The following is a 25,749-nucleotide window of genomic DNA, read 5'->3' on the forward strand; positions in this document are numbered from 1 at the left end:
AAAAGGTGGGCCACTTTCATATGACCAGTTATCCTGAGTTGAACGCAGAGTTGACTAAAGTTACCTCGCCAAGACCTCAAACACAGTGCTCAATTTGAGACGGATCCTGCCACCTTTCAGTTTTGGACTGTTTCGTTCCAGAACCCATTTGCCAGGATTTGGTACCTCTCTTGGCATGAAAAATAATTTTCACTGTTTGCAAATGTAAAAATTCTAATAAATGCGATCAGTGTTCATTCAAGTTGCCTCCTCTGTAAATTCTCCTGCCCAGGTGAAAAACGTAATGTGAAAATGTGCCTGATATTCTAATAACTGATGTGATGAAAATTACAGGCCTCTCTCATCTTTTTAAGTGGGAGAACTTGCACAATTGGTGGCTGACTAAATACATTTTTGCCCCACTGTAACTAGAGTGAGATTCACTGAAATTATAGAATTTACCATACTACACGAGGAGTAATTTAGCCTCAAGAGGATCAATAGCTTATATAAACATCCAAGATGGCGTAGCAGTCAGACTTCTTTGTCCTTCGTCTTGTCGTGTCCCATGTATATCTTTTTATATTTTTCGAAACCTCAACTTCAAAATACTCGCCTCACCCAATGTGGTGTGGATCTGTTTTTTTCTCAAGTATTTTTATTTACCTCGGAAACAGAATCCCCCAACAGAAGCTAGCCAGCTCACTAGCTACTAGCTAGTAGTCAGTTAACCACTGCTAGCGGTCATCGGCTAACCTTTAGCTCGGAAAGCTCTAGCCAGCTTGTACAACGCGACTCAAACCAGAGCATACCGGACCTATTTTCTCTCAATATCCCCGGATTCCTATCGAAAGCTCATGACCTTTTCACCGAATCATCACAGCTAGCTAGCTGCAATACGAGTGACTACTCCTGGCTAACGTCTGTCCCGAAGCAAGCACCAATTAGCCTGGAGCTAGCCCATGCTAGGCCCATTCTCCCGGCTAGCTGAAGAGGCCCATCATCCACTTCTGGGCTACAATACCCGGACCCCTTCTACTGCCGGTACGGGGCACAGAACCCCGCCGATCCTTCACGACTGGACTACCGACGTAACCTGCTCGAGGGGGTACTCAACTGGCCCCTACGCCGCGATGTCCCCTGAATGTCCATCTGCTAGCTTGCTAGCCGTCTAGAGCATATTGGACTGTTAGCTGAATAGATCCATCGGCCAATTGCTTGGGCCACTATATCTATTTTGCCAATTGGACTTGGACCCCTCTGCTACTCGGAACCCTACTAATCCATCACGACTGGTCTATCGACGTCACCGCACGCGGAGGCTAAAACAGACTTTCCTCTGTCACGACATCCTTCTAAGGCCCTTCTGCTAGCTTGCAAGCCCCGGCCTGCTAACAGTCTGAATCGCCGTGTCTCCTGCCAGCCCAACCACTCACTGGAAACCCTATGATCACTCGGCTACGCATGCCTCTCCCTAATATCAATATGCCTTGTCCATTACTGTCCTGGTTAGTGATTATTGTCTTATTTTACTGTAGAGCCTCTAGCCCTGCTCAAAATGCCTTAACCAACCATTTAGTTCAAACTCCCACATATGCGGTGACATCACCTGGCTAAAACGTCTCTAGAGAAAATCTCTCTCTCATCATTTCTCAATGCCTAGGTTTACCTCAAAAGTACTCACATCCTACCATACCTTTGTCTGTACGTTATGCCTTGAATCTATTCTATCACACCCAGAAACCTGCTCCTTTAACTCTCTGTTCCAAACGTACTAGATGACCAGTTCTTATAGCCTTTAGCCGTACCCTTATCATACTCCTCCTCTGTTCCTCTGGTGATGTAGAGGTGATTCCAGGCCCTGCAGTGCCTAGCTCCACTCCTACTCCCCCTAGTGCTCTCATTAGTTGACTTCTGTAACCGTAAAAGCCTTGGTTTCATGCATGTTAACATTAGAAGCCTCCTCCCTAAGTTTGTTTTATTCACTGCTTTAGCAGTCCGCCAACCCGGATGTCCTAGTCGTGTCTGAATCCTGGCTTAGGAAGACCACCAAAAACCCTGCCAAAGGGGGTGGTGTTGCAATCTAATGCAGAGATAGCCTGCAGAGTTTTGTCTTACTATCCAGGTCTGTACCCAAACAATTCAAGCTTCTACTTTTAAAAATCCACCTTTCCAGAAACAAGTCTCTCACCGTTGTCGCTTGCTATAGACCACCCTCTGCCCCCAGCTCTGCCCTGGACACCATATGTGAATTGATTTTCCCCCATCTATCTTCAGAGCTCGTGCTGCTAGGTGACCTAAAACTGGGACATGCTTAACACTCCGGCCATCCTACAATCTAAGCTTGATGCCCTCACACAAATTATCAATGAACCCACCAGGTACAACCCCAAATCCGTAAACACGGGCACCCTCAGATATCATCCTAACCAACTTGCCCTCCAAATACACCTCTGCTGTTTTCAACCAAGATCTCAGTAATCACTGCCTCATTGCCTGCATCCGTTATGGGTCTGCATTCAAACAACCACCCCTCATCACTGTCAAACGCTCCTTAAAACACTTCAGCGAGCAGGCCTTTCTAATCGACCTGGCCCGGGTATTCTGGAAGGATTTTGACCTCATCCCGTCAGTAGAGGATGCCTGGTTATTCTTTAAAAGTGCATTCCTCACCATCTTAAATAAGCATGCTCCATTCAAAAAATCTAGAACCAGGAACAGATATAACCCTTGGTTCTCTCCAGACCTGACTGCCCTTGACCAGCACAAAAAAATCCTGTGGCGTTCTGCATTAGCATCGAATAGCCCCCATGATATGCAACTTTTCAGGGAACTTATGAACCAATATACACAGGCAGTTAGGAAAGCTAAGGCTAGCTTTTTCAAGCAGAAATGTTCATCCTGTAGCACAAACTCGAAAAAAGTTCTGACACTAAACTCCATGTAGAATGAGCGCACCTCCTCCCAGTTGCCCACTGCACTGAGGCTAGGAAACACTGTCGCCACTGATAAATCTACTATAATTGAGAATTTCAATAAGCATTTCCTTAAGGCTGGCCATGCTTTCCACCTGGCTAGACCTACCCTGATCAACAGCCCTGCACCCCCCACAGCAACTCACCCAAGCCTCCCCCATTTCTCCTTCACCCAAATCCAGATAGCTGATGTTCTGAAAGAGCTGCAAAATCTGGACACCTACAACTCAGCCGGGCTAGACAATCTGAACCCTCTCTTTCTAAAATAATCTGCCGAAATGGTTGAATCCCCTATTACTAGCCTGTTCAACCTCTCCTTCGTATCGTCTGACATTCCCAAAGATTGGAAATCTGCCGCGGTCATCTCCCTCTTCAAAGGGGGAGACACTCTAGACCCAAACTGCTATAGACCTAAATCTATCCTGCCCTCCCTTTCTAAGGTCTTCGAAAGCCATGTTAACAAACAGATTACCGACCATTTCGAATCCCACCGTACCTTCTCCGCTACGCAATCTGGTTTCAGAGCTGGTCATGGGTGCAACTCAGCCAATCTCAAGGTCCTAAACGATATCATAACCGCCATCGATAAGAGACATTACTGTGCAGTCATATTCATCGACCTGCCCAAGGCTTTCGACTCTGTCAATCACCACATTCTTATCGGCAGACTCAACAGCCTTGGCTTCTCAAATGACTGCCTCGCCTGGTTCACCAACTACTTCTCTGATAGAGTTCAGTGTGTCAAATCGGAGGGCCTGTTGTCCGGAACTCTGACAGTCTCTATGGGGGTGCCACAGGGTTCAATTCTCAGGCCGACTCTCTTCTCTGTATACATCAATGATGTCGCTTTTGCTGCTGGTGATTCTCTGATCCACCTCTACGCAGACGACACCATTCTGTATACCTCTGGCCCTTCTTTGGTCACTGTGTTAACCAACCTCCAGACGAGCTTCAATGCCATACAACTCTCCTTCCGTGGCGTCCAACTGCTCTTAAATGAAAGTATAACCAAATGCATGCTATTCAACCGATTGCTGCCCGCACCTGCCCGTCCATCCAGCATCACTACTCTGGACGGTTCTGACTAAGAATATGTGGACAACTAAAAATACCTAGGTGTCTGGCTAGACTGTAAACTCTCGTTCCAGACTCACATTAAGCATCTCCAATCCAAAAATAAATCTAGAATCGGCTTCCTATTTTGCAACAAAGCATCCTTCACTCATGCTGCCAAACATACCCTCGTAAAACTGACCATCCTACCGATCCTAGACTTTGGCGATGTAATTTACAAAATAGCCTCCAACACTCTACTCAACAAATTGGATGCAGTCTATCACAGTGCCATCCGTTTTGTCACCAAAGCCCCATATACTACCCACTGCGACCTGTACGCTCTCGTTGGCTGGCCCTCACTTCATACTCTCCGCCAAACCCACTGGCTCCAGGTCATCTATAAGTCATTGCTAGGTAAAGCCCCACCTTATTTCAGCTCACTGGTCACCATAGCAGCACCCACCCGTAGCACGCGCTCCAGCAGGTATATCTCACTGGTCATCCCCCAAAGCCAATTCCTCCTTTGGCCGCCTTTCCTTACAGTTCTCTGCTGTCAATGACTGGAACGAACTGCAAAAATCACTGAAGCTGGAGACTCATACCTCCCTCACTAGCTTTAAGCACCAGCTGTCAAAGCAGCTCTCAGATCACTGCACCTGTACATAGTCCATCTGTAAATAGCCCATCCAACTACCCATCCCCATACTGTATTTATCTTGCTCCTTTGCAACCCAGTATCTCTACATGAACATTCATCTTCTACACATCTACCATTCCAGTGTTTAATTTGCCATAGTGTAATAATTTTGCCACTATGGCCTATTTATTGCCTCACCCCCCTTATCCTACCTCATTTGCACACACTGTATATAGACTTTCTCTATTGTATTATTGACAGCATGTTATTGTATGTGTCAAACTGCTTTGCTTTATCTTGGCCAGGTCGCAGTTGTAAATGAGAACTTGTTCTCAACTAGCCTACCTGGTTAAATAAAGTTACATTTAAAAAAAATGGCCTAGCTGTGGATTGTGTGTAGTTCAATCACAAGGCATAGCCTAGTCGGGAGCGCGTGGCAAATCTGTCAGTGAACATCATGCAGCCAAAAACAGGCCTTTCGCAATATTTCAAATACAAATGCAGTAAAACACAGGTTGGAAAGCAAATGGATCCTGATGAAAAGAGAAGACCGATCTGCCTGTAGGCTACCAAAAGATTTGACCAACTTCCAAAAAGGCATGTCATTGCATTGTTTTACTAAGTAAAACAAGAGAGATTAGGCTTTTGGAACGAGCGCGCTGGCCATTGGCCAAGCTTTTTTAGGACGGTAATTTCCTCCTATTGTCCAATATGTGCGTCTCCACACACACACAAGTGATCAGTGGATTCATGATGAGGTCGTTTTTATTGATCTCAGATTCTGCGTTTGTCAAGTGTCAAAGTACCCTGTCATTTCAATCATTTGTGAGGTATTAAAAAAAAAACAGTCATGTAAAATGACATAGAATTGCATGAAATGCATTCATAAAAAGGCCACATTATTGCTGAACAATAGGCTACAACAACAAAACATGTGTGCAACTTCTGCAAGCGCCTCTACACTACTGCTCTATGCCAGTACGCAAAAGCGATGATAATGCATGCAGTGCTTGATTATGAAAGGTGATTTTTTTTAAAATATATATATGTAATCCGGTACCTCAGAGCCCCCCAGGTCACCCTCCTATCTCGCTCACTTTTTGTTCGGCACGTCCTGATTTACAAATCAAACACAGCTCAAACCTGGTCATAACCTGAGGCACGATCAATTGGTACTGCAAACATTTTCAGGCACCCTCTACAGTAGCAACTGAAAGAACAAGTCGAACTGGCAGTCAAAGGCAAGAAAACAACATCATGATAGTCTTGGCACCTAATTGTGGAACCAGCTTCCCTCTAACGTCAAGACAGCAGAGTCTCTGCCCATCTTCTGAAAACGTCTGAAACCCTACCTCTTCAAAGAGTATCTTAAATAAACCCCCGCTACCCACCCAAAATAACAACTGTAATTCCCTACTAACACTGACTTTGCTGATAATTACTTTATTGAGGAAAAATGTACTTGCTCGACTGTAATGTGGTTGTCTCACCTAGCTATCCTAAGATGAATGCACTAATTGTAATTTGCTCTGGACAAGAATGTCTTCAAAAATACTATAATGTCAAATGTTTAAAAAATAATATAAAAAATATAAACACATGTAAAGTGTTGATCCCATATTTCATGAGCTGAAATAAAATATCCCCAAAATTTTCCAGACGCACAAAAAAGCTTCTTTTTCACAAATTTTGTGCACACATTTGTTTACATCCCTGCTAGTAAGCATTTCTCCTTGACCAAGATAATCCATCCACCTGACAGTAGTGGCACATCAAGAAGCTGATTAAACAGAATGACATTAGCCTCCCGAGAGGCGCAGCGGTTTAAGGCACTGCATCGCAGTGCTAGAGGCGTCACTACAGATCCGGGTTCGATCTTATACACATTTTACAGACACAGTCTATTTTACAATAGTTATTTTTTTGTTTGTTTTTAGTCCTTCCTCTATTTCTGATGTCCATCCAGTTTGATTTCTATTTGAAACTGTGCTATTTCACAAAAGTTCTGAACCTATATACATTTTACAGACCCCGTATGTTTTACATGGTTTATCTTGCTATTAGTCCCACCCTTCAGCTCCACTCAACCTCTCAACATCATCCATTTTGGATTTCTATTTGCCATATATTTTTCAACTGTGCTATGATGCTTCACAAACAAATTGAACCTTTCTATTCTCATAGCTTCTACAGATTGCAAATTAAAAATAAACATTTTTGCTAAAATAATTATAATATTATTGATAGATTGACTATGGCTTTTCAAATCACCCAGTATTGCTATAACTATATATAGCTAACTATATATATAACTATATTACTATATGTTTTTATTTATTACACTTTTCTTTAACCATTTATGTTCTTTAAAACAGGGCCGACACAAGTTCCTTACTTTTTTCCCCATTCCACTTGCCTCTTCCATTTTTGTGGTAATGCTGCAATTAATTGGTTGTAATTTTGGGTAGAGCAGACATTTCCATATGTCTGTGTTAGCTGCATGTGTGACATAACTCCACCAGTCCTATTCATGATATCATTCACTAAAATTATACCTTCTTTAAACATTTCTTTGAAAAATAGTGTTTTTATCCATTAGTATATTTGAATTTAACCACAATATTTGTTGTATTATTTGTTCTTTTCAGGTGGATTAAACTGAAATCGTGTTTAAAAAATAATGAAAATAATATTTGTATTATTTTTCAAGGCATCTGCGACCTACAGATGCATCTCTGTATTGCCAGTCTTGTGAAATCCATAGATTAGGGACTAATTAATTTATTTCAATTAACTGATTTCCGTATATGAAATGGAACTCATTAAAATCTTTGACCTTGTTGTATTTATATTTTTGTTCAGTGTATATGAATGAGACATGTAGCTGAATGAAACTGATCTAGGACCAGCTATTAGGAGTACTTACTCCTCCAAGAAGTGCTGCTGAGGCCCGATAATAGAGCCCGGCCGGCAGACCCTGATCCAGGCGATGGTCTCTGCTGCCGTGAAGTGGTAGTGCTTCATTAGGTAACAGCCTATCAGGGTGCCAGTACGCCCAAGGCCAGCTGATGACAAGAATGAGCGAGTGAAAATAATTAGGATTTAATTTTTCATGAATAAGGAATTGAATAGAACATATTAAAAGTAACAATGTCATCAGACCTGATTGAGATATATATATATATATACACACACATGTCAAAAGTTTGGACACACATACTCATTCCAAGGTTTCTTGATTTATTTTCCACATTGTAGAATAATAGTGAAGACATCAAAACTATGAAATAACACATATGGAATCATGAAGTAATCAAAAAAGTGTAAAACAAGCTACATATATTTTATATTGGAGATTCTTCAAAGTAGCCACCCTTTGCCTTGATAACAGCTTTATACACTGTTGGCATTCTCTCAACCAGCTTCATGAGGTAGTCATTAAGCCAATCAGTTTTGCTGTGACAAGGTAGGGGTGGTATACAGATGAAAATAATCCTAATCTCATATTGCTCAAACAGCAAACCTGGTGTCAAAAAAACAGATAAAGTAACACCGCGCAGCACAACACCTCTCCCCTATTTGACCTAGATAGTTTGTGTGTATGTATTGATATGTGGCTACATGTGCCTTTACATTTTTTTTGTTTGTAGTTCTGTCTTTGAGCTGTTCTTGTCTATTGATGTTCTGTATTATGTCATTCTGTATTATGTTTTGTGTGGACCCCAGGAAGAGTAGCTGCTGCTTTTGCAACAGCTAATGGAGAGCCTAATAAAAAAAATATAAAAAAATGGTCCTATTTAGCAAAAGACCAAGTCCATATTATGGCAAAAACAGCTCAAATAAGCAAAGAGAAACGACAGTCCATCATTCCTTTAAAACATGAAGGTCAGTCAATGTGGAACATTTCAAGAACTTTAAAAGTTTCTTCAAGTGCGGTCACAAAAACCATCAAGTGTTATGTTGAAACTGGCTCTAATGAGGACCGCCACAGGAAAGGAAGACCCAGAGTTACTTCTGCTGCAGAGGATAAGTTCATTACGGCTCCAGAGTGTCGCAGCAATCTAAGGCACTGCATCTCAGTGCTAGTGGCGTCACTACAGACACCCTGGTTTCGAATCCAGGCTGTATTACAACCGGCTGTGATTGGGAGTCCCATAGGGCGGCGCACAATTGGCCCAGCGTCGTCCGGGTTTGGCCGGTGTAGGCAGTCATGGTAAATAAGAATTTGTTCTTAACCGACTTTCCTAGTTTAATAAAAAAATAAAAAAATAGAGTTAACTGCACCTCAGATTGCAGCCCAAATAAATGCTTCAGAGTTCAAGTAACAGACATATCCGCTGTTCAGAGGAGACCATTACTGAATGACACCATTATGAAGAGACTTGCTTGGGCTAAGAAACATGAGCAATGGACATTAGACTGTTGGAAATCTGTCCTTTGATCTGATGAATCCAAATTTGATTTTGGAATGAGATGTTCGACGTGTAGCTGTCCACATACTTTTGTCATCACCGCCTGGTACGGCAACTGCACCGCCCACAACCCGCAAAGCTCTCCAGAGGGTGGTGCAGTCTGTCCAACGCATTACCAGGGGCAAACTTCTCACCCTCCTGGACACCTACTGCACCCGGTGCCATAGGAAGGCCAAAAAGATCATCAAGGACATCAATCACCTGAGCCACTGCCTGTTCACCCCACAATCATCCAGAAGGCGAGGTCAGTACAGGTGCATCAAAGCTGGGACCAAGAAACTGAAAAACAGCTCAAGGCTATCAGACTGCTAAACAGTCATCACAAGCACATCAGAGGTGGCTGCCTACAGACATAGATTAGGAATCACTAGCCACTTTAATAATGTTTACGTATTGTGACGGCCCTGAATTATTCTGAACCGTCTCAGTGCAGCTCCTTCCAATAGGGCGCTTTCCCTTTAATTCCCAATTAAATAGCCAGCATCAGCTGTGCAAAAGTGGGGTTGTGATGGAGACGTGAATGAGGATGTGTTCAACCCTCAGTGCCGAAGCTTCTCTATTCCGTTTGTTTGGTTGCCGTTAAACGTGTGTTTTGTAGCCTAAGAGAGTTTACCCAGGATCGGATCCACTCTTTGCGTCCGTGGACTACACCTCTCCGTTCTTCGTGGCCTTTCTCCGCTGGAGATCTATTGGCGGATTGGATTGTCTGACTGACCGACTGACTACCACCTTTTTGTATACGGTATTTCATTTGTTTTGATGTGATGTATACTGTGATTTATGTAGTTAGTTGTAGTTGAGGACTTAGTAAGAGTTGATACGCTTTAAAGTTCTGTGGTAAAATAATTGTTATATTAATTGTATGTTTAATACTGGGTTTACGCTACACGGAATGAACGGACAAACATTGCGTGACAAAAGTCACTTGAGTTCACTGAACTCCTTTACCGGGCTGGACTCTTTTGGCCCGAGGTACAGGACATTTCTGGAGGAACCAGAACTCATTGTGATATTATTATATGTGTGTAATCATTGTTGTTGCTAATACAACCCACGCAAAAGAATATAGTTGTTTTTGAAGTTCTTTCCAATGTTTTAAGGGTTTATGAAAAGTTTATTTCCATCCTGACTTTTACATAAGTCCTTTGTATTGGTGTAGACTTGACGGACCAGATGGGACTCATCCCCACCCAAACTAAAAGGAGAAACTAATGTTTTCTCTGGTAGGCACAACCTACCTGGCACCCCTATAAATAATAACCTCAAGTCAAAACCGTTACATAAAAAATAGCACCCCAGATGGGACTCAAACCCACAATCCCTGGCTTAGAAGAACTCCTTGCCACATTGAGGAATGTGTTGCATGGGACAGCTCGAGACTGGTGGGATGTGGCACGTCTTACCACTACCTCCTGGGCTGACTTTGAGGCCAAGTTTTCCTCTGCATTTCTGTCTGAGGACTACACAGATGAGCTGGCAGACAGAGTCAGGAATCGAGTGCAAAGCGAGAAAGAGAGTATCCGTGACTTTGCATACGGTTACCACTCCCTGTGCAGAAGGTGGAAACCTGGCATTGAGGAGGAAGAGGTCATTAAATTGATCTTGAAGAACATCAACCCACTACTAGCCAGTCAACTCCGAGAACGAGTCACCACTGTCGATGGACTGGTTCGCTTGGGACAGCAGTTTGAGAAGGACAGAGACTGCCAACAGCAATATGACCAGAGAAAGAAACAGACACCCAAACGGTTACCCAAGACAGACTATCAACAACAGCTAGAGTCTCCAGCCAAGACCCCTCTCATGTTCTGTTGGAGATGTAGCCAAAAGGGACATTCTTCAGCTACATGTCCAAGACCGTATCAAGTAAACCCTTCCAGAAACCACAAATCACAACAGGCCAACACACCTAACTCTCTTTGCAGGAATGACCATCCTACTCTGGGTGCTTTAACCAGAGCCGAAACTCCAAGAGTCACTGCCTACGCCCCCCCATCGACATCCCCTTCCTTTCAGTTAATACCGCACCAATCAGAAGCTACAAAGTTACATGATTGGGGTTCAAATGTGGCACTCTTCTCTGCCGTTGCTCCGGTACCACTAACCCTTGATAATCCTTCTGACGATCTCCTTTTACAGGCTGTGAGAAGAGCTCAGCTGGAACAGCCAGAGGAGTTAAGGCTGTTGGAACAGCTGCAGAATAATGCTGATGTATGTACTTCAAAGCTAGGACGCACCGGGCTCCTGAAGCACAAAATATTCCTTACACAGGAAATGCCGATCAAGCAAAAGCCATATCGTTTGTCCCCAGCGAAGCTAATCATCCAAAAGGGACTCATTAATGATATGTTAACACAAGATATAATAGAACGTTCCTCCTCTCCCTGGGCTGCTCCTGTTGTCCTCATCCCAAAAAAGACTGGTGGTCTTAGATTTTGTGTGGACTATAGGAAGACCAACAAGGTTTCCCAGACTGATGCCTATCCTCTTCCTACCATCCACGAGATCCTGGAGTCATTGTCTGGCGCTGTTGTGTTCACTACCCTTGACCTCAATAGTGGTTATTGGCAGGTTGAGATGGACCAGGAAAGCAAGGACAAGACTGCTTTTGTCTGTGCTGAGGGCTTGTTTTCCTTTAAGGTGATGCCCTTTGGATTAAAGAATGCCCCTGCCACTTTCCAAAGACTCATGGAGATTGCGTTAGGTGAGCTCAAAGGGAAGATCTGTTTCGTCTACCTGGACGATATAATTATCTACTCTCAGAACAGAGAAAGACACTTTCAAGATCTTCAAGCAGTGTTGGACAAGCTAAGAGAAGCTGGTCTGACCTTGAATATGAAGAAGAGCAACTTCTGCCAAACCTCCCTGAAGTTCCTTGGCCATATTGTGTCTTTTGACGGCATTCATGTGGATCCTGAAAAGACGAAGGCTGTACAAGACTTCCCTGTGCCAACCACACTCAAGGCCCTTCAACGGTTCCTTGGTATGGCTGGATGGTACCATCGGTTTGTGTCGAACTTCTCCCAGGTGGCAGAACCCCTCAACGCGTTGAAGCGAAAAGGAGTGAAATTCCAATGGACGGCAGAGTGCCAGACCTCCTTTGAAACCCTGAAACGACACCTCGTCACACCTCCCATTTTAGGTCATCCCAACTTTGATTGCCCTTTTGTTGTTTACACTGATGCAAGTGATGTTGGACTTGGTGCTGTCCTAGTCCAACAGACTGGACTTGGCACTGAAGAAGTGCTAGCGTTCGCCAGTCGGACATTGAATGGAGCAGAACGGAACTACTCCACAACCGAGCAAGAGTGCCTTGCAGTTGTCTGGGCTTTGGAAAAGTGGAGGTACTACCTGGAGGGAAGACACTTCATTGTGGTCACTGACCATTCCTCCCTTGTGTGGGTGTTCAAGACCAACAAACCAAGTACCAGACTCATAAGATGGGCTCTACGGTTGCAAGAGTTCACCTTTGCAGTAGAATACAGGAAAGGAAAATACAACACTGTTCCAGATGCCTTGTCCAGAGCTCCTGCTTGTGATAACGGTGGCCCTCCTCTTACATGTGCTACTGTCCTGTCAAGCAGTCGAGACTCGCCCAAAACGGACTTTCCCATCTCTGATGAGGCCATATGGAAAGCCCAACAGGATGATCCAGAAGTACAGGCTTTGTACCAGACTATCCTGGAAGATGGAGAAAAGATGGTCAATCCTACCACAAAGCTGACCATCATTGAAGACAAAGTCTACCGTGTTGTACAACTACCTCACAGAACACTCTACCAAATGTACATACCTGAAACTCTACGCCTTCAACTGCTTCAACATTTCCATGAAAACCCATTAGCTGGTCATTTGGGCAGGTTCAAAACCTACAAGCGGTTGCAAGCGTTACTGTACTGGCCACATCTGAGCATGGATGTGAAGTCACACATCCGAAATTGTCAGGTTTGTCAAATGTACAAACCAGAAGGTAGAAAGCCTGCTGGCAAGTTGCAGCAAACGGTGGTTACCCGACCTTGGGAAATGTTAGGAGTGGATTTGATGGGTCCATTTCCTAGAAGCTCCAATCAGAATGTGTACATGCTTGTTTTTGTTGATTATTATTCAAAGTGGGTGGAGCTATTTTCCCTGCGTCAGGCCACAGCAAGGGCCGTCTCTAACATCCTTACGAAAGAGATCCTGACTCGCTGGGGAGTGCCTGATTACATCCTGTCTGATCGAGGTTCCCAATTTGTCTCTGATCTCTTTGAGGAGACCTGCCAAAGATGGAACCTGAGACAGAAGTTGACCACGGCCTATCACCCACAGACCAATCTCACTGAGAGAGTAAATCGAACCTTGAAGACGATGATTGCTTCCTATGTAGGGACCCAGCACAAACACTGGGACAAGCACCTTCACGAGTTTCGATTTGCCCTGAATTCTGCTGTGCAAGAGTCCACTGGAGTCACACCTGCAGAGCTGAACCTAAGTCGTCCTCTCCGAGGACCCTTGGATATGGTGCTACGGCCCCAGCAGCTTACTCCAGACGCTGCTTGCTATGACCAGGTAGTCCATCTCCACGACTTGAGAGCTCTTGTCTCAAAGAACACGATCCAGGCTCGACTCAAGCAGAAGAGAAATTATGATAAGAACAGACGAGACATGCAGTTCCAGCTTCGTGATCGGGTGTGGCTTCGCTCTCATCCTTACTCGAAAGCTGAACAATTCTTCTCTGCCAAGCTCGCTCCTAAATGGCAAGGACCATATAGGATTGTGGAGCAGATGGGCCCTTTGAACTACCGAGTGGTGAAAGAGGACACAGGTGAAGATATGCGCGTTGTCCATGTCTCACGCCTTAAGGCCTGTTACCCCTCGGCTGAGGAATTGGAGGCGATTGAGCACCGCAAGGTCCTGGATATCTTTGAAGAGGAAAGTGAGGAGACTTTTCTTGGATTCCCAGACTCAGAAGTCTCACACCTTAAGGCCTGTGATCCTTCAGCTGAGGAGCGTGAGCTCCAAAAAGTCATGAATATTTTTGTAGAGGAAAGCGATGAGACCTTTCTCGGTTTCCCCGACCAAGATGTGCCTTCCAGGGCAATGGTCGGCTTTTTCCAGGGGAGGGGGTGTGTGACGGCCCTGAATTATTCTGAACCGTCTCAGTGCAGCGCCTTCCAATAGGGCGCTTTCCCTTTAATTCCCAATTAAATAGCCAGCATCAGCTGCGCAAAAGTGGGGTTGTGATGGAGACGTGAATGAGGATGTGTTCAACCCTCAGTGCCGAAGCTTCTCTATTCCGTTTGTTTGGTTGCCGTTAAACGTGTGTTTTGTAGCCTAAGAGAGTTTACCCAGGATCGGATCCACTCTTTGCGTCCGTGGACTACACCTCTCCGTTCTTCGTGGCCTTTCTCCGCTGGAGATCTATTGGCGGATTGGATTGTCTGACTGACCGACTGACTACCACCTTTTTGTATACGGTATTTCATTTGTTTTGATGTGATGTATACTGTGATTTATGTAGTTAGTTGTAGTTGAGGACTTAGTAAGAGTTGATACGCTTTAAAGTTCTGTGGTAAAATAATTGTTATATTGATTGTATGTTTAATACTGGGTTTACGCTACACGGAATGAACGGACAAACATTGCGTGACAAAAGTCACTTGAGTTCACTGAACTCCTTTACCGGGCTGGACTCTTTTTAGGCCCGAGGTACAGGACATTTCTGGAGGAACAGGAACTCATTGTGATATTATTATATGTGTGTAATCATTGTTGTTGCTAATACAACCCACGCAAAAGAATATAGTTGTTTTTGAAGTTCTTTCCAATGTTTTAAGGGTTTATGAAAAGTTTATTTCCATCCTGACTTTTACATAAGTCCTTTGTATTGGTGTAGACTTGACGGACCAGATGGGACTCATCCCCACCCAAACTAAAAGGAGAAACTAATGTTTTCTCTGGTAGGCACAACCTACCTGGCACCCCTATAAATAATAACCTCAAGTCAAAACCGTTACAGTATCTAGTAGGGTTGCACATTTTGGGGAATATTCAGAGGTGGAAACTTTGTGGGAGTTAACAGGAATATATAGGAACTAATGGAACTAAATGCAAATTAATATTAATACCATTTAAATGTAGATGTTTTTTGCATTGGATATATCTACCACTGATACAGAAACATAAACCTTTTACCTTATCATAAGCAGACATAATTGCAAATTATTAAATCCTTCCAATAGAAATTAAAAAACAAAAAATAAAAATACAACCCAACCAAGCCGCACTGCTTCTTAACACAGTGCGCATCCAACCCGGAAGCCAGCCGCACCAATGTGTCGGAGGAAACACCGGCCGGCTGCAACAGAGCCTGGGTGCAAACCCAGAGTCTCTGGTGGCACAGCTAGCGCTGCGATGCAGTGCCCTAGTCCACTGCGCTAACTCACTAACTTTAAGCACCAGCTGTCAGAGCAGCTCACAGATCACTGCACCTGTACATAGCCCATCTGTAAATAGCCCATCCGTAAATAGCCCATCCAACTACCTCATCACCATATTGTTATTTAATTTGCTCCTTTGCACCCCAGTATCGCGACTTGCTCACTCATCTTCTGCACATCTATCACCCCAGTGTTTAATTTGCCATGCTGTAATAATTTAGCCACTATGACCTATTTATTGCCTCACCCCCCTTATCCAACCTCATTTGCACACACTGAATATATCTATTGTATTATTGACTGTATGTTTGTTTATTCCATGTGTAACTCTGTGTTGTTGTTTGAGTCTCACTGCTTTGCTATATCTTGGCCAGGTCGCAGTTGTAAATGAGAACTTGATCTCAACTAGCCTACCTGGTTAAATAAAGGTGAAATAAATAAAAATTGTCCTGCTGAAAGGACAATTCATCTTCCAGTGTCTGGTGGAAAGACTGAACCAGGTTTTCATGTAGGATTTTGCCTGTGCTTAGCTCCATTCTGTTCATTTGTTATCCTGAAAAACTCCCCAGTCCTTAACGATTACAAGAATACACATGACGCAGCAACAACTATGCTTGAAAATATGGAGAGCAGCACTCATTAATGTGTTGTATTGGATTTGCCCCAAACAGAACACTTCGTATTAACAACGTCACCATGTTCAAAGGGATATTCAATGTTTGCTTTTCTTATTTTTACCCATCTACCAATAGGTGCCCTTCTTTGCGAGGCATTGGAATATATCCCTGGTTTTTGTGGTTGAATCAGTGTTTGAAATTCACTGCTCGACTGATGGACTTTAGCGATAATTTTATGTGTGTGGTACAGAGATGAGGAAGTCATTCAAAAATCATGTTAAACACTATTATTGCACACAGCATGAGTCCATGCAACTTATTATGTGACTTGTTCAGCAAAATATCAGACCTGCATAAAACAGCCCTTTGGGCCAAGAATACAAATTGTAGCCTACAGTTGAGCATTGCATTACTGATTAACTTGTCTCAGCCATGTAGGCTACATTTTATGAACTCTAAAATCCCTCTCAACATATTTTAAATAGTCAGGGTACGCGTGAATTAGCTTGCCAGGCACACCAATGCAATACATCAATATAGTCCCAAAAAAGCAGAGTCCATATGCCAGGCAAGCGATTTGAAATATCTCAACAGATACTGCAGTGTGTGTGTGTGTGTCTCTCACCCTTGCAGTGAACGGCCACGGCTCCATCGGTGCTCTCACAGATGTGCAGGAATCGGCGGGTGATGACGTCGTTGGGTGTGCTGCCATCCACGAAGAACAAGTCGTAGTGGTCGAAGCCGGCATCCGTGAAGCGCTTGGCGTCATAGATCTTCTTGTTGAGCCGCACCACTGTGGTAATGTTGTGTTTCCGGAAGTAGGGGAAGTACGCCTCTGGGGCATGGAGAGGGTAGCCTGGGTTGGGATGGGGAGGAGATTAAAGGTAAGCTAATTTGTGTAAAACGTAGGTAAGGAAAACTGATTATGTTGAAGCATAGAGCAATCTTCCTTAGTATGTTGTCAAATGTATTACTACACTAATGGTGCCATCTGCTGTTACAGAAGAGAAAGGGTTAGCGAGAACAGATGCATAGGGAAAGTCTACCTGAATCTAAACCTGAACCCTGTCAAGGTTCATCGGGCGAGACAACTCTACTAAATTACTCTAGAACAGCGGCTGTTTTTCTTAAAAGGGGAAGAGCACATAAAAGGTCAAGGACTGAATCCAAAACTCGTCTCACCATTCTCTATTTTACTTTTGGGATGGGGTCCACTGAAGGCCAGAAACTTCCCCGGCACGATCCAGTTGAAGTCACCGTTTTCCACTCGCTATAACACAGAGAGAAGGGAGAAGACTGATTGTCTCGACTGATTGGGAATGTTGTGAATCTGAATAATTGTGTACATGCAGGGATCCCTTGTAAAGGAGGTCTTGGTCTCAATGGGATTTCCCTGTTTAAATCAAAAAAGGTACAAAAAAATAAAAGGACTCATCAAACAGGGCCCCAGACTGATATGGACATTTAGCTCTGACTTAAAAACGTTCCTAAGACTTTAGCCTTTACTTAATCAGATTGGCCTCCAGTTAGTAGCCATCTTTAGTAACAACCTAACCTTACACTGCAGGTGGGCAAGACTGCACAAACCGATCTGGGACCAACAATGGCACGACGGCAGAGACACGGTACGCAATAGGTCATTATCAACAACTGCTCAATTTGCAAAGGACCAATCCCTCCTCTTTGCTGCTTTTGTTTTAGTGACCAAGTGCCAAACACTTTTTTCGGTGACAATATTCTGTCTGTTTTTGCAGAGTCGGGTCAAATGAAACTGATGACGCTCACAGAAGACTATTTATGAATCTAAAGGGTCAAGTCAGGTCATCAGTGGAGCGCAAAGTTTTGTAACATCTTAGAATGGGATTGTGAATATTGTAGGTGTGCTGCGGTTTGCCTTTACAGATGTTTCGCCGTTCAAACTGATGAGTGGGCACTTATTATTGGAGCGGGTCCAATGTCACTATGACAACATTACCTCGTAGTGCTCATATTCGTCCACGTCAAATGTCTCAAAGTCAAAGAATCCATGTTGCAGGGCCTGGAGAAAAGAGGGCAGAGACAGTTTAATATATATATACATACATACAGTACCAAAAGTTGACACACCTACTCAAAGGGTTTTTAATTTTTACTATTTTCTACATTGTAGAGTAATAGCGAAGACATCAAAACTATGAAATAACACATGTGGAATCACATAACTAAAAAAGGGTTAAACAAATCAAAATATTTTTTGATATTTGAGATTGTTCAAAGTAGCCACCCTTTGCCTTGATGACAACTTTGCCCACTCTTGGCATTCTCTCAACCAGCTTCATGAGGAATGCTTTTCCAACAGTCTAGAAGGAGTTCCCACGTAATCTGAGCACTTGCTGGCTGCTTTTCCTTTACTCTACGGTCCAACTCATCCCAAACCAACTCAATTGGATTGAGGTTGGTTGTTTGTGGAGGCCAGGCCTGTGTGTCTCAACTGATTCATGACCAAGCAAAACTAGTGACCCAGGCAGCCCCAGAACTACATTGACCTCAAACTCTCGGTCTGCTGGGAAGCCTGAAGCAGCATCATGATGACCGATTATAATCTGTTATGGCGGAGATCAGCAAAGTGACCCCCGCAGACATTATCAGCTGTATCAAACTAAGCCATGTTGATAATTGTTGCTTAAAAGGACAGGGATAGTAAAGCAATAATAAAAGCAAGATGGTATGTGGTACTGTAATTGTTGGCACGACAACATGACACGATGCGGTCGCTAAGTACGAGGCTAAATCACTAAGGATAATTATCTATGCACTTTAACCTCTAATACACTGAGTATACCAAACATTAGGAACACCTTAATATTGAGTTACACCCCCCCCCCCATTCTATAACCCATATCCTCCCATTCAGCTACACTGATTGAGGTAGAGGTGACATCAATAAAGGATCATAACTTTCACCTGGATTCACCTGTTCAGCCTGTCATGGAAAGAGCAGGTGTTCTTAAATGTTTTGTACACTCAGTGTATAGTGTTGGTGATGATAGGTACACAGTGAACAGTCAGCAACTAACCGAGTCAGCATCCAGCCACCAGGATCATGGTGAGCCTGAGGAGAACATGATATCACCATGCTCCTTCCCAGTATTCTATCCTACTCCACACCACTGTGTCCCTCTTGTCTAAGACCTGTGACATTTGTGGCAGTGGTGTCAAATAGGGAGGGTCTGATTATAAGAGTGTGTGTGAAGCCAGTACTACACTGTAAGAGCCATATGCTGCTGAACTGTTATCGATAAGCATTAGGGGGTCGTGATTCACAACACTGTACAAGGAAGTAAATTATTTAGTGAATTTTATAGTTCGGCTGAGCGCCCCCTTCTTTTTATTTTTTAGCTCAAGTCCTGGTGGTCTGGAAGTTTAGACTGGTTCTTTATCCGCAGGAAATCAATTATCAACTGGTTTAATGGACTGGACACAGACATCACAGTTCTGGTTTCTCATGTCTAGATCAGTCACAGACTCCAAAGTCAGTATAATAGCCTAAGAGATGATTTATTTATTTTTATCCAGTTGATAAACCAAAAACTGAAATAGACTGGAAGACCAGGGCTTTGTTCTTAAATCAAAACTGGTTGTGAACAAATACCCCAGCCATGAGCTGTTCACTCCCTTACCGTCGGGCAGACCGTATCAGAGCATGAGGTCTGAATAGAAACCGTCTCTGAGCCTGTTAGTGTCTACAAGCCATCACACTGCCGAACACTTGAACTGGACTGACCACCTGCTCTGATTCTCTGCACTTCAGCAAACATGCACTCGCACACCCACAAATGTGTAAATATTGGACTATAAATTGTAGCTACCTGTATTACACTCATGGTAAAATGTTTATTATAGTCAGAGCCATTTACTTTATGTTCATATTCTTATCTTTTGTTGTTGTTGCATTGTTGAAGGAACCTGCAGGTGAGCATTTCGTTGGACAGAGTATACCATGTGTATCCTGTACATACGACTAATAAAACTTGAAACTTCGACACTGAGCAGGCTAGGCGGTGGTTTCCATGCCAACCAGATAGACTAATAAACTATAGCATGTCATGTCACCAGTTGAGTCTTAAAGGGATAGTGCGAAACTTTGGCAATTAAGCCATTTTTCTACTCACTGATACAATTTATTTGTGTGTGCTGTTTGAAGGAGGTTCAAATTGCAATGGCCGGTGCACATTTCAGGGAGGGCGCCGCTCCATATCAAATAACTTGGTTGTAAAATAGTTGCTATGAAGCCAAATTGACATACAGAAAGTTTACCTCCAGAAATCTGAGACCCTCCTCTCTTCGACAAGGGGACAAAGCTTCCAAAGCGGTGTTTTTTCCTGCAACTGCATTTTGAAATGTTATACGATCAGTGCAAGTTTCTTTGCAGTCAGAGGAGAGTGGTTAGCTCATCACAGCAGCATGCCCCAGTGAATCAGGCACAGGGCAGAAGCTTTCATTATAAGAATGAGGATAATGCACTTAACTGTTTAATAAAATCAGGGTTTTAGCAGCCCCCAAAATAGGTTGTTTTGAGTGAGGTGACAATGTAGAATGTGCTCTTTCTACTTTTATAGGGAGCCTTCCCGTTTTTTACAAACCACGATCTGGGCTGAGAGTCGGATGGCAGAGTCGGAAAAAGTCTCTGCTGATGCCACGTTTGAGTTTGAATGTGAGAAACCCAGGCCGGTCCATCTTGGTCAGGTGGCCGCTGATCAGCAAAAGGCTCATTATAGTTAAGTGTAAAGAAATTGTGCAAAAAAAAAAAAAAACAATATTAGCAAGCCCATGGGCTGCTGGCCCTGTCACCTTTATTTTTTTTTTCCTTTATCAAATATTTGTGAGTGTCAATTTCGACCAGCCCATTAAAAAAAAAATAGTGCAGCCAATCTGGCATTTGCCAGAATTGCTAGATGGCCAACCCTGCTCCTCACATAACACCGACATGAGCTACTCTGTTACGCATTTCCTTTCCAGTCAGGCCATTACAGGCACTCATCACACAGCTTCATATCACCATTCCCCTGTACCAGTTTAATAAGACTTGAGTAGTTTATGAAGGCTTTAGTTGAAACATTGTTGGTGAACTTTGCAACCATTTAGTCGCATTTTGCGACTGTTGCGGATACAAGTATTCTGTGTGTGTCCTGTGTGTGTGTGTGTATTAATTTTCTCTCCTTCTCCCCTCCTCACAGGTGGCAATCATTCCCCAATCAGTCGCTAATCAGAAGACACACCATCTCCTGTTTCCATTGCCCATTCCCTTGGTTTAAAAACCCTGTCAACTGTTTTCTCGGGAGCTCAATCTCTCTGTCAATATCTCTGTAAAACAATCTCTCGGTAGTTCTCTTGTTTGTTTTAGCATCTCCAGATCACTTTGTCCCCACCTGTGAGTATTGTTTGTGTTATGGTGTTTGACGGAGGGAAAAGGGGGTACAAGACAAGTCGCCCATGGGCATACACTACCTGGTAAGCTTAGTTTAAAAACACTAGTTAGAAAGGGGCGGACCACCCACTGTATTTTTGGTTAGTTAGCTGTATTGAAGTAGGCTAGTCTAGCTTAGGGGTATTTTTGGATACTTATTTATTTCCTTGGGTCCAGCTCAGCCCCTTTTCCTGCCCCCCCCCTTTACCGTGTGTTTTCAAATAAGCCCAGAGTGTTTGGCGATAATTAAGTTGTCTGTGGTTTTTCGTTCTCACTGATACTTTGTCACTATTATACTTTGCATGAGTTATGTTACGGGTCTCGTTACCATCCCCCCCTAGACTGCTGGGCCAAAGTGATTCGTAACAGCGACCTTTTGACTTGGCTGTCAATAATAAGATGTAGTGTAGAGTGCAGTCGGAAAGTATTCAGACCCCTTGACTTTTCCCACTTTTTTCCCCCTTCACATGTTACGTTATTCTAAAATGGATTCAATTGTCGTCGTCCCCCCCCCAATCAAATATACACACAATAACCCATAATAACAAAACCAAAAATGTTTGCAAATCTATTAAAATTTAAAACTGAAATATATTTTCAGAAGTATTCAGACCCTTCACTCAGTACTTTTTATGCACCTTTGTCAGCAATTACAGCCTCGAGTAATCATTGGTATGATGCTACAAGATTGGCAAACCTGTATTTGGGGAGTTTTTCCCCATTATTCTCCGCAGATCTTCTCAAGCTCTGCCTGGTTGGATGGGGAGCGTTGCTGCACAGCTATTTTCAGGTCTCTTCAGAGATGTTCGATTGGGTTTAAGTCCAGGCTCTGGCTGGGTCACTTAAGGACATTCAAAGACTTGTCTAGAAGCTACTCCTGCATTGTCTTGGCTGTGTGCTTAGGGTCATTGTCCTGTTGGAAGGTGAACCTTTGCCCCAGCCCTGAGGTCCTGAGCACTCTGGAGCAGGTTTTCATCAAGGATCTCGCTGTACTTTGTTTCGTTCATCTTTCCCTCGATCCTGACTACTCTTCCAGTCCCTGCCACTGAAAAACATCCCCACAGCATGATGCTGCCACCACCATGCTTCAGCGTAGGGATGGTGCCAGGTTTCCTCCAGACGTGACGCTTGGCATTTAGACCATAGTGTTCAATCTTGGTTTCATCAGACCAGAGAATCTTGTTTCTCATGGTCTGAGTGTCCTTTAGGTGCCTTTTACTAAGGAGTGGCTAGCGTCTGGCCACTCTACAATAAAGGCCTGATTGGTGGAGTGCTGCAGAGATGGGGGAACCTTCCAGAAGGAAAACCATCTCCATAGAGGATCTCCTTCAGAGTGACCATTGGGTTCTTAGTCACCACCATGACAAAGGTCCTTCTCCTCAGTTTGGTTGGGCAGCCAGTTCTAGGAAGTCTTGGTGGTTATATGTGAACGTGCCGTCGGTACGTGCCGTAGGTTCCATAGTGAATGAAGCCCTCTGCCAGCCACACTAAACAGTGAAAATGTACTACTCCTGCTCTGTACCATGTTAAGGTGTACAAAGGAAGGAGATCCCTTTAAAACCTCAAGGATCCACGCTTAATTTTTTTGTTGCCTAAAATGACTTCTAACTGCCTGCAGCAAGGATATGCAATATTCTTGCTACCATTTGAAAGGAAAAACTTTGAAGTTTGGAATGTGAGAGGAATGTAGGAGAATATAACATTGTATTTTCTAAATAAAAAAATATACGTTTTTGTTGTATCATCATCTATGTACATTTGTGCGTGTGTACCACGGTTTTCGTTAGGAAAATTAGGCACCGGACAACGTGACCTGCAAGATTTTAATTTACCAGACATTCAAGAAATTTACCGAACATCCATATGCATTGGGTGTGTACGGCTTTAGGACGTTCACCCACGGTGCTCAGAATCACATTTAGATTATGGTCATTCATCAGAATAAAAAATAGCCTCAAGTTGTAATAAAATAAAAGTATAATGACCATATACTAACGACAGGTTTTATTGAAAAGTTGTCTTCCTCCCCGCTATAAAAACATTTATCCTCGTAGAACAAGTTGCCGACAGTAATACCGGAACCGTAAAATCCTTGATTTCATGCATGAAACATCAGAAGCCTCCTCCCTTAGTTTATTTTACTCACTGCTTTAGCACACTCCACCAACCCTGATGTCCTTTCCATGTCTGAATCCTGGCTCAGGAAGGCCACCAAAAATTCTGAGATTTCCATCCAACTACAACATTTTCTGTCAAGCTAGAACTGCCAAACGGGGAGGAGTCTCCCTTATAGATATTATCCTGACCAACTTGCCCTCCAAATAGAACTCTGCTGTTTTCAATCAGGATCTTAGGGATCACTGCCTCATTGCCTGCATCCATTATGGGTCCGCGGTCAAACTACCACCTGATCACTGTCAAACACTTCTGCAAGCAGGCGCCTTTCTAACCAACCTGGCCCGGGCATCCTGGAAGGATATTGACCTCATCCCGTCAGTAGAGGATGCCTGGTTGTTCTTACAAGTAATTTCCTCACCATCTTAAAAAGCACGCCACTTTCCAAAAATGTAGTACTAAAAACAGATATAGCCCTTGGTTCACTCCAGACCTGACTGCCCTCAACCAGCACAAAAACATCCTGTGGCGTACTGCACTAGCATCGAATAGTCACTGCGATATGCAACTTTTCAGGGAAGTCAGGAACCAACACTCAGTCAGTCAGGAAAGCAAAGTTGAGCTTTTTCAAACAGAAATTTGCATCCTGTAGCTCTAACTCCAAAACATTTTGGGACAATGTTAAGTCCATGGAGAATAAGAGCACCTCCTCCCAGCTGCCCACTGCACAGAGGCTAGGAAACACTGTCACCACTGATAAATCCACAATAATTTCAATAAGCATCTCTACGGCTGGCCATGCTTCCCTCCTGGCTACCCCAACCAACAGCTCCACACCCCCTGCAGCTACTTGCCTAAGCCTCCCAGCTTTTCCTTCACCCAAATCCAGATAGCAGATGTTCTGAAAGAGCTGCAAAACCTGGACCCGTACAAATCAGCTGGGCTAGACAATCTGGACACTCTAATATTATCCGCCACCATTGTTGCAACCCCTATTTACTAGTCTGTTCAACCTCTCTTTCGTATCGTCCGAGATTCCGAAAGATTGGAAAACTGCCACGGTCATCCCCCACTCGAGACCCAAACTGTTACAGACCTATATCCATCCTGCCCTGCCTTTCTAAAGTCTTTGAAAGCAATGTCAAACAGATCACAGATCATTTTGAATCCCACCGTAACTTCTCCGCTGTGCAATCCGGTTTCCGAGCTGGTCATGGGTGCACTTCAGCCACGCTCAAGATACTAAACGATATCATAAACGATATCATAACCGCCATCGATAAAAAGACAGTACTGTGCAGCAGCACCACATTCTTATCGGCAGACTCAACAGTCTTGGCTTCTCAAATGACTGCTTCACCAACTACTTCTCTGATAGAGTTCAGTGTGTCAAATTGGAGGGCCTGTTGTCCAGACCTCTGGCAGTCTCTATGGGGGTGCCACAGGGTTCAATTCTCGGGGCGACTTTTCTCTGAATATATCAACGATGTCGCTCTTGCTGCGGATGATTCCTTGATCCAACTCTACGCAGACGACCCCATTCTGTATACATCTGGCCCGTCTTTGGACACTTAACAAAACTCCAAACGAGCTTCTATGCCATACAACACTCCTTCCGTGGCCTCCAACTGCTCTTAAACGCTAGTAAAACAAATGCTATTCAACCGATCGCTGCCCACACCCGCCCAACATCACAACTCTGGACGGTTCGGACTTAAAATATGTGGACAACTACAAATTCCAAGGTGTCTGGCTAGACTGTAAACTCTAGAATCGGCTTCCTATTTCGCAACAAAGCCTCCTTCACTCACGCTACCAAACATACCCTCGTAAAACTGACCATCCTACCGATCATCGACTTCAGCAATGTCATTTACAAAATAGCCTCCAACACTCTACTCAGCAAACTGGATGCAGTCTATCACAGTGCCATCCGTTTTGTCACCAAAGCCCCATATACCACCCACCACTGCAACTTTAATGCTCTCGTCGGCTGGCCCTCGCTACATATTCACCGCCAGACCCACTGGCTG

At 43.7% G+C, this 25,749-nt stretch overlaps 1 protein-coding gene across 8 annotated transcripts in view; it reads right to left on the reverse strand.

The window, feature by feature from the left end:
• cdc14ab (cell division cycle 14Ab) overlaps positions 1 to 25,749 on the reverse strand; it is a 68,256-nt gene that overhangs the window by 18,860 nt on the left and 23,647 nt on the right. For all 8 annotated transcript variants that reach the window (XR_002953808.2, XM_024423023.2, XM_024423022.2 and 5 more), the window contains exons 7-10: positions 18,131 to 18,193; positions 17,338 to 17,425; positions 16,781 to 17,011; positions 7,574 to 7,712 (exon numbers count right to left, since the gene is read on the reverse strand). Coding sequence is in view for 7 of the 8 variants with exons in the window: in XM_024423023.2 (XP_024278791.2) it covers positions 7,574 to 7,712; positions 16,781 to 17,011; positions 17,338 to 17,425; positions 18,131 to 18,193 (521 nt within the window). In the remaining variant the exon portion in view is untranslated. The remainder of the gene's footprint in view (positions 1 to 7,573; positions 7,713 to 16,780; positions 17,012 to 17,337; positions 17,426 to 18,130; positions 18,194 to 25,749) is intronic.

Source organism: Oncorhynchus tshawytscha, linkage group LG06 (genome assembly GCF_018296145.1).
Source record: "Oncorhynchus tshawytscha isolate Ot180627B linkage group LG06, Otsh_v2.0, whole genome shotgun sequence".
Classification (NCBI taxonomy): domain Eukaryota; kingdom Metazoa; phylum Chordata; class Actinopteri; order Salmoniformes; family Salmonidae; genus Oncorhynchus; species Oncorhynchus tshawytscha.